At 33.1% G+C, this 10491-nt stretch overlaps 1 protein-coding gene across 1 annotated transcript; it reads left to right on the plus strand.

Annotated features, from left to right (window-relative positions):
• The first annotated feature begins 8732 nt into the window (after positions 1 to 8732).
• On the plus strand, positions 8733 to 9368 carry LOC131046989 (disease resistance response protein 206-like). Its single transcript, XM_057980804.2, has one exon. The coding sequence runs from the start codon at positions 8768 to 8770 to the stop codon at positions 9344 to 9346; it is 579 nt and encodes a 192-aa protein (XP_057836787.2). The 5' UTR covers positions 8733 to 8767; the 3' UTR covers positions 9347 to 9368.
• The last annotated feature ends 1123 nt before the right edge of the window (positions 9369 to 10491 follow it).

Here is a 10491-nt window from a genome sequence, read left to right on the forward strand (position 1 = left end):
ACATCTTCAAACTCGAAGTAGTCCTCCAACTCTTCGATCTAGTCTATCAAGTTTTCCAAATTCAATGAACTTGAAAAGTTAGAAACCTCAATTTTATGAACTTTTCTTACTTGCGCCACCACTCTAAGAAATATTTCCTCTCCTTCATTGTCGGTCATTCAACCTCTTCAACCTTAAGCTCTTATCCACCTCTTCAAATTCATCCTCTGATTTTGGATTCCTCCACAAACCAGCCAACGTGTTTCAGATCTCATTCCTCATCTCATTCTTGAAATCCTGCATCATCTACTCTACCTTTCTAGGGTTCATCCTTCTCGGTGGCATCTCCTCCCTTTGCTCTAACACAACTACCTCAACTCGACAATATGATTGCAAGATTTCAATTGCCTCTTCGTCAATGATCGATTGAACACAATTGAATCCTGCCCCAAATCGACCATCTATTCACCCAAAGGAATGCCTCAAGGGTTTCAACCATCTCTAATACCTTCTGACATGGCCATGTTCTGGAGGGCCCTTGAAGAGAACAATTTAGATCATGCAGCAAGAGTAACACAATAGAATAAATGACAACACACAGAGAAAAAGTAAAATTAGAAATCCAGAGTATCAGAGATTCCTTAAAATCAAGTTGACAACATGTGGGAAAACATATAGGCTTACGGGCCTTATTACAACTTACATTCCAAAATTTGGTCCATCTGAACCTCTAAAATGATATTCACTTACAAATCATCAATCATATCCTCATATCACTTCCTTATCTCCCAAATGATCTACTATAACAACATATATATAGCATATGGAACACATTTGGGTTGGCCACAAAATATTGCATTCCCCAATGATTGGAAAATGAAACATTTAAAATAGGTCAGCCCAAAAGATGTGAAGATCTCCTCCCTAAAAGATCCAAAAGAAGTGCGGACCACTAAGGAAGGTCGGCCAAGGACCAAGGAACATTGATCAAGGTGCCAAATAGATCTACAAGCCAAGAAATCAGTCTGCATGAGAAGAAATCTCCAACTAGCCATTAAGCTCAAAACAACTTTGGGAACCATGAAACAACCAATCCAGAAATGCTAACTTGCTGGAAAAGGATCCAAATGAACTGAAAATCTAGAATAAGGGATAAGAACACATCTAGAAGCCAAGAATTTGATCTGCAACAAAAAAGGAACAACTACCGAAGAATTCTAGAAGTAGCACAAAGACTGCAACACAGGACAAGACCAACTGAAAAGAAAAATATATTTTTGGTTGATGCAAGATTGCTCATCGATCGTGGATGCTCCTGCATCACTTATTATATTTTCTTTGCAAGTTTGAATAAAACTAAATTTATATATTTTTAATATACTAGTATTTTCTAATTTGAAAAATAATATATTTACTTATTATTGTAAATTGTGAGGAATGGGTTTCACTATCCTAAACATGCAAACTAAGAATAAAACCCATCCACACAAACATTCATTCCAGAATAACTAATAGGACCAACTTCAAACCCTTGGGAGAGTTGGACAATTGATGATTGATTATCCTTTGATTTTTTATATGATTATAGATTAATGAGAAAGTGTAAGAACTAGGTATAAACATTCAAATTTGACACCAATTAGTATAAGTATAAAAATAAAAAATTGATATGCAAATTCTAAATATAGATCTAGAAATGGAATTAAGAAAGAAACATGAGTCTACAACTTGAACCCAAAAGTGCTCGTCTATGTGGAGCTAGGAATTATTATCCTAAAGATATTTGATTTAAATTTTTTATTAGGAATCCCTATAGATCATCTCCTTGAAATTTCATCAAAAAAGTGCCAGACACTATAGCTAAGCTATAGTGACTAGGGTTTTCTACTTCTTGAAACTCTGAATGTGTTCATCTTAATTTGTACTTCACAAATTGTGAGACGTGAATCCTACACATAGAAGAATAGAAAATGGTGTTTGTTTGTATAATGGCTTGCCTAAGTCAAACACTAGGTAGGAATTAACCTCCCCTACAACAATGATGATGAAAATGAGAGCTTACCCTTACCAGGTAGAGGCTAAAAACCTTAAGGAAATAAAAATAAAAATTGTATACCCTTTCTCTAAATTCACTTACCTTGAAGCATCATGAAAGGTTTATGTTGCTAGGTGGAAGTTCATATTTGCCTTCACTCATAAAGGAAAAGCATAAACTTGATCATAGATGTCATCTTGGATGCTTGAATACTTGAGTGTTTGATCTCTCCTTCACTATGTTGAAATGCATAATTTCTTACTCAATTGGAATTGAATTACTTGTGAATAAATGTGAGAAATTTTTCAAACTAGGTGGTAAGATTTTTTAATACTCAACCTAATGTAAAAAGTTGAAATTATGAAAAAGGCCAACATCAAGGAGCACTTTCTTGCTCAATTTTTTCTAACCTTTGAAGGGTTCAAATTTGGGCCTCAGTTTATTGAACCATGAAACTAGGTGACATATTCTAGGGGAATATTGTGTTGCTCACCTTAGTAAAGGAGGAATAAAGTGTGCTAGGTGTCTTAGTATGGACCTCTTGGGATAAAACTTGGTCAAGTAGCCTAGAAGGTGTTGAAGTTCCTAGATTAGGCACTATTTTGATTAGAATCAGATAGGCTGATGGGCATCAAGGGAGACACACCAATGTGATCTCAAAATAAGTATAAAATTGTATGAGGATACAATTTATGAAACTATATTTAGCCCCCACCTTAGTAGGAGAATAACCCTATGTTCATGTTGTTTATAAATTAGAGGATAGCATCAAAAGACTTTCACCAAGATATTCAAGAGACATGAAAGCACCAAGCCCCTAGGGACTTAGGATCCTTTTGGCCTAAAATATCAACATAAAAGGAGCAACAAAATCAACAAAGGTTATACACACATGGAGCACATGCAAAAATAAAGATGGAATATGGCTTCTAGATCTAGTAAGAAGCTACTTACTATGAGTCATATATGAGGAGATAAGTGATGCAGGAGCATCCTCGGTCTATTCAAGCAATCTTGCACCAACCCAAAAATATTTCCTTTCAGTGTAGTTCTTATTTAGTTCAATGTGCAGTTTTTTGTGTTCCTACCGGTAGGTGTTGTTCGTTGCTTTCTTTTCATTGCAGATCCTATTTTTGATCTCCAGGCTGGTTCATGTGCTTAATTCCAGATTTCAGTCCATTTGAATTCTTTTTCGGCTAGTTATTGCTCTCGGTTGACTGTTTTTGTGTTTCGGGATAGTTCTTGTGCTTACTGGTTGGTTTTCCTTCATTTCAAGAGTGGTTTCTTGGCATGTGGATCTATTAGGGGTCTTGTCCGATATTCTTTGGCGTGTGGCCAATCTTCCTACTGATCCACACATCTTGGTTGTTATTTTCTGGAATAATTTCTTTCATTCTTAGGGCAGACCTAGTTACACGTATCATTTTCTTGCATTGGTAAATGTAAACTTTTGTGGTTGACCCAGATATGTTCTGGAGGGTATATATAGGGTATTATGTAATCATTTGTAGGCTAGAGGAAGTAGAAATCAAAATAAAGATTTATATTGGTGATTAGTGATCCGATTGACTCTAAGAGTTCTGGATGGATGGTATCTGGCTTGTAGCTTGCATGTAACCGATTAACTATCAGATGTTCTATGATGACTGTATGATGATAATTGGTTGGCTGTCGGAGGTTCTAAGACAATAATATGATCTATTTTTGTAATCTTGCTATGTTTTCTTGTTGCTTTCGTTGTGTTACTCTTGCTGCATAAGACGATCAGTTCTCTTTTGAGAGTTTACCAATTAAGAAGATACATGACTTCTTGGTCTATTGAGGGCTACTTACTATGAGTCATCTTACATAAAGGAGAGTTAAACTAGTTTAGCAAGGTGTCTTATGCTAGTTGACTCTTACAACATATTATAAAGAAAAACCCTGGTTTAGTAGATAATCTAACAATAAGAAACTACAAAATGGGTGTTGCAATGAGCACCAAAAAATATAAGATTACAAAAAAATCGTCATCTACAGTAATCCAAAAATGTGACTACAAAATGGGTGCTATAGTGTGCAAAAAGCATATCATCTTGTGTGATAAAGTCACGTACAAACCAAACTTCATGGTGTGTACACAAAGTGATACAAATAGTGGATTGTGTTTCCTCATGTTAACATGATTGTGTACTCCTTACTAGGAGAAACATCTTTAAGGTATAATACCAAAGGGAAAACATGTCCCAATAATGAAATGACCTCAAACATAGGGAAATCAAAGGAAAAGGTCATAAGACATGAAAAGAGCACATAAGAGTTGCACTCTTTTGGTTCATTATGTGCATTAATTAATAAATCATGTATATCAAGTATGATTGTATTGCCTTTAATTAGTCCTCAATTCAATAATATGAGCCCTATGCTATTTTAAAACTTCAATAGACTACTCTTTGGGAACTTACTTTATTGTGTCCTTTCTTATATATAATTTTATGTCTATTTGGGTTCTATCCCATTTTAAATTTCAAAGAACTTTTCTCCCACTTAAATGTACTAAATACTAATATAAATTACAAATCCAATATGATGTTCATATTATCTTGCATCCCTTAAAATTCAAACCTATTTTGTTAGGACACTTTAGACAAGTCTAAAGTGTCTAATTCTTTTTGGACTAAATTTTGGGAGAGTGATGTGTTGCCCTTAACATTTATAGATTTTTCCTTGAAGTTGGGATATGACCATTGTAAGTCATCATAAAAGTGAAAATAACTTGAGAACCCTACATAAGACATCATTCCTAATTCATGACATTATCTTATCTCATCTCATTCTTACAATTTAAGAGCCATCATTCCAATTCAAGAGTAGTTTGAATATAAGGATCTTCAAAATACAACTAGGCATCTTCTAGTATGTTTTCAAGTTGGATTTTGTGATGATTTATTATGTTATCACATCAACACTTGGAGGACTTATCCTAAGGGAGTTGCATCATCAATCAATCAAAGGTGAAATCATTCCAATTCAACAATTCATTTGAATCAAGCATTTTATTTCAAATTTAACCTTTCCTTGCAAGGGTAAGATTTCTTTCTAATCATCATTGTTGTAGGGTTAATTTCAATTCAAGGTTTAACCTAGGTAAGCCCCTATACAACCCTACTGCATTTTCCTCTTCTTTTTGTGCATTTGTAGGCGTAGAAATAGGTTTCAAGTTCAATCTAAAGACAAAGGAACACTCGAGACTAAAAACCAACATCTCTCTATAAAATTCTTCAGAAAACACTAGGAAAATAGAAATAGGCACCACAATCCTCCCTATTTGGGTTGAAATTTGGTAGGGAGATTATAGATTTGATTTTCATGCTTAGTTGATCATGTTCAAGACAAGGTATGTAGCCATAGTGTCCACCTAGTTTCAACTCTATTTTTTTCATAGGTTCCTCTCTAAGCCTCATTTCTACTTTTGTAGACCTTAGTTGATTCTTATATTTTCATTTGTATATTTATGTGGCCCATTTTCAAAATTATACCATTTAGCCTAATTCTTGGACCCAACTTATCTAACAATTAAATCAAAAAGAGAACAATCGATAATTGTGGTCATCTCTCCAAATGGGTTCAAATTGGACCAATTTGTGTTCTCCAATGCAATTGTGGGATTGAGTTTGATTCCTAGTATTCATGTATACACTAGTGAACTGCATTTCCACCATATTACAACTCTCTCCTGCATTGAAATTTGACATTTTTAAATATTTTTGTGGAAAATATGTGAACACCAATGTTTATTTGTGTTTAAAATCAAATTGTCCACTATAAGGGGAATAAAGCTTCTCGTAAAGGTTCATCAAATGTGAATGGTGATTTCCTTCAAAATTTACCAAGAGAATTTATTAGTTGCGACAATGAGGAAATAAGTGAAATGATTATTGGCTAGTAAGAGCTTGGTTTTTTGCAATTGCACGTAGTTCATTTGCATATATAATTTTTTGTTGTTAAATTCATTGGGAAAGGATATAAATTATGATAGAACAGACATGGATTCTCGATACCTCCTTGAAATCACTTAATAAATTTTTCGTGTCTAATAGTGTGTCGGGAAATGAGTGGGGAAGAAAATTATAAATACGCAAACTTAAATTATGATGAGTCAATTCCTACAAATCATCCCACGAGAGGGAATTTATAGTGAAGTTTTACATTGAAATGAAGGACAAGGGAAGTTAAAAAATTGGGATGCTAAGGGCTAAAATGCTCATAAATCATATATTTTGAAATTTTGCAGACTATAAAGTGCTGCATACAAAATCTTTCAAGATTTTGGACGGTTCATCCACCCCAAGATTTGTCTTAATTTGTCAAAATGAAAGCGGGTGCATATTTAGCTAAGAAGAAAAAAGGGGAATGTTGTAAAGGCACACTAATCATTTCTAGATTAATGAAAGACACTAGGTACAAATTTGTTTAGTTTCTAGATTTATGAAAGACACTAGACATAAATTTGTTTAGTTTCCGTATTCATGCAAACTAGTTCATATAGTGATCTCGTTAAACTATGAAAACACCACATACAAATGGCAATCCATTGATCCCAACATGAGGCATTTAATGAGAAACCCCAATTCTTCTTCTCCCTCATTTAGAATTCACACTCAATGTATCATGTAGTGAAAAGATTGGATCAAGCTAATATTAGACAAGATTAGAGAAAATCTACCAGCTCAAGAACATCTCTTCAAAGAAATAGTTTAGGTTTAAATATAGATATTGGAATAAATTGAATAAAACACAACAAAAGATTATATCACAAGAATATTTTAGATTTAACATCAACAAAACCATCTTTGTGAGAGAACTATAATAAACTTAAAATAATAATAGAGATTAGAAATTCCATTTTGAAAATGTTGCATGAGTTAATCTTTCATTCAAGTGTTAATATTTCAACTTCATCTAATTAATTACAAGAATGTAGTTAATTATCAACACCATGAACAAGTAGATTGCAAAAGAATAATTATATTGATTAAACTTATTCTTCACTAATAATAGATCAGCTTATTGATTGTACCCTCACATTATTGTCTCTTGTCATGAGTGAGAATGGCTAAGAGGATACCTCTTGGCAAGTGTGCAATTAGATGCAAATCTAGAGTTTGACTCAAGACCATGTTATGCTTAGGTCAATTTTGAGCACCACATGCACTTCATAGATAAAAATTGCATGTTAGAAAGAGATTGGACCACTTAGGATTGATTAAGTGGCACTTTGATATGATATGGTGCATATTTGATATAAACCATATAAAATTTTGAGGCTCCAAAAAACTTGTTACATTCATTAGACCAAGAACATATAACATTATAGACAATGCAAATATATTTAACACAATATTCATTGTGTTCCTACATCATTAATTTTTTAGTACTCTTATTTTGTCCATTTATATTTAAATATATTATTATAATTCCCAATCCTCACTAACTAGCCTAACTAAATTATGCTCTTGTTAATCACATTTTTGTAGTTAGCCTAAGTTTGTAACTATATGGATGACATCAATATCAAAGTTCACTTATCACAAACATTTTTTTGAAGAAAGAGCCACATCTTGAAACATCGCACATGGCACTGTTCAACCTCAAACACAAGCGCTTGTCCCATGTGATTTCTCTAGTCAACATTTTTTGGTGGATCTACTTGAATAGATGGGTAATGTTTTCAAAATACACACCCAATATTAATTGCTCTAGATTGAATCTCTAGACTTTTTTCTCATGATTTTGACTATTCCTTCAAGTACAACATTCATTCATTTAATGAACATGACATTTTAACACAAAAAACAAATGTACAATTTAAAATAATTTTTATATAAACAATGATATATAAAAATGAACTCTCTTCTACTTTAAAAACTCTCTATTTATTTATTTATTTATTGATATCACTCTTTGTGAGATTTATTTTTGTTTGTCTTAATGACATTTTTGTAATGGGTCCAAGTCCTTCCCTTACTAATCTAATCAAAACATATATAAAAATAAACGAATAAAACTTTCCTTTTGTATAACCAAATTTAATACCTCACCATATGATAACTATAAATATATACCACGTGTCATTAAAGTCCTCAACAATTATATCTAATCATGTTTTTATAGAAATTTGAGTAAGGTTAAATTCTTAAAATTGATCTTTTCTTACACATCTTTTGACTTCTAGTGTGGAAAGCCTCTGAATGTGAACCCCTTGTAAACGTAAACATTTGTGTATTTTTCAAATCTTAACATTATTCTACTTGTATGGCTATTACTTATTACATTGCTATTCTACATATATTCTATTATATATGTGTTCTATTTGTATTTTATTGCCATTTGTTTGTATGGAATATATTTAGGCATCCACCTACCAACAAACTCTTTCTCTAGTCTTGGTTGTTACTGGTTTGGCTGGATCAAATAAATGCAATGAAACAAAAATGTGAGGGACTTCTTTCCACAAAAACCTACCCCATTTTGACTAAACTCCATAGACTATTTTGATCGTGGTCCTTTTAATTCTTGATTACTTTTTATTTCGTCAATATTCTGGTTGGCTAATGTTGATGGAAAGGTTTATATACCTACCTTGATTGAAAATAATCTTATGCTAGAGCTTTGTTATATAAATTGCTCAAGTAGAACCTGAAATACTCACCAAGAGTCTTACTAAATATTGCAGGAAATCACCTTCTTTGCTTTATTCAGAGACCTTGCATAATGGCAATCTGGAATGGTAGAGTTTTGAACTTGTGTTTTCTGTGGCTCTTGGTTTCCACAGTTTTGCTCAACAGTGGAGATTGTCATCCCTGGAAAAAGAAGCTTCCAGAGCCATGTAGAAATCTAGTTTTTTACTTTCATGATATTATCTACAATGGTAAAAATGCAAAGAATGCAACTTCTGCAATTGTGGCAGCACCTCAAGGAGCTAATCTCACTATTTTGACTGGCAACAATCATTTTGGAGATCTTGCTGTGTTTGATGATCCTATTACTCTTGACAACAATCTTCACTCTCCTCCAGTGGGAAGAGCTCAGGGATTTTATTTCTATGATATAAAGAATACATTCAGTTCTTGGCTTGGGTTCACATTTGTGTTGAATTCAACAGACTATAAGGGCACCATCACCTTCAATGGAGCAGACCCAATTCTGGTTAAGTACAGAGATATATCTGTTGTGGGTGGTACAGGTGATTTCTTAATGGCCAGAGGAATTGCTACCATCAACACTGATGCGTATGAGGGAGATGTTTATTTCCGTCTAAGGGTGAATATCACTCTCTATGAGTGTTACTGATAAAATTCCTTACAGTGCTTTGTTAGGGACTCTCAGTTAGATGATTGGATTTTATGTAGATATTATATATTGAACATATGAATTATAGATCTATTAAGATTAAGAAATAGTGAAATATGAGATATATTATATATATATATATCATTGGAAATCTTGCTGTATTTGATGATCCTATCACTTTGGATAATAATCTTCACTCTCCTCCAGTGGGTAGAGCTCAGGGATTTTATTTCTATGACATGAAGAATACATTCAGTTCTTGGCTTGGGTTCACATTTGTGCTGAATTCAACAGATTATAAGGGCACCATCACCTTCAATGGAGCAGACCCAATTCTGGTTAAGTACAGAGATATATCTGTAGTGGGTGGTACAGGTGATTTCTTAATGGCCAGAGGAATTGCTACCATCAACACTGATGCGTATGAGGGAGATGTTTATTTCCGTCTAAGGGTGAATATCACTCTCTATGAGTGTTACTGATAAAATTCCTTACAGTGCTTTGCTAGGTACTCTCAGTTAGATGATTGGATTTTATGTAGATATTATTTATTGAACATATGAAATATCGATCTATTAAGATTAAGAAATAGTGAAATATGAGATATATTATATATATATCATTTCAAACTGTTTTCCCTACAGAGCTTTAGTTTTTCGTAAGTTAATTAGCTACATGTTTCTGCATAGTCTGTCATAAACGAGATTTTAAATAGAATGTTGTTGCACATTCATCACATCTATGGACCTTTTACAGTTGAATCAGAGCATTGTATAGCTGTATTAGGGGTTCTTTTTGAGTCTTGGTAGTAAGGTTCTCCATTTATGATTTCATGAACTGTTTCAATTATCTTCAAAAACATGCATCGATTAAAACACTCACCAGTTACGTTGAAGACATGTTCTATAAGTAATTGTCTTAATTAACAGAAATAAAATACTACTTTATGCATATAAACCATGATAAAGAAGCATATAGGGGGATTTTGTATAGTAGAAACTATATCAAAACAGATTTTATTATAACCTGGATCTGTATACGTAATTTTTAAATATTAAAAGTTATAATCCAAAAGAAAATTGGCGTTCTACCAACTTAATTATCATAATATAGTTTTATCTTCGTCTTGGACTGTCAAAACTGTC

This window comes from Cryptomeria japonica, chromosome 9 (assembly GCF_030272615.1).
Source record: "Cryptomeria japonica chromosome 9, Sugi_1.0, whole genome shotgun sequence".
In the NCBI taxonomy this organism is placed as follows: domain Eukaryota; kingdom Viridiplantae; phylum Streptophyta; class Pinopsida; order Cupressales; family Cupressaceae; genus Cryptomeria; species Cryptomeria japonica.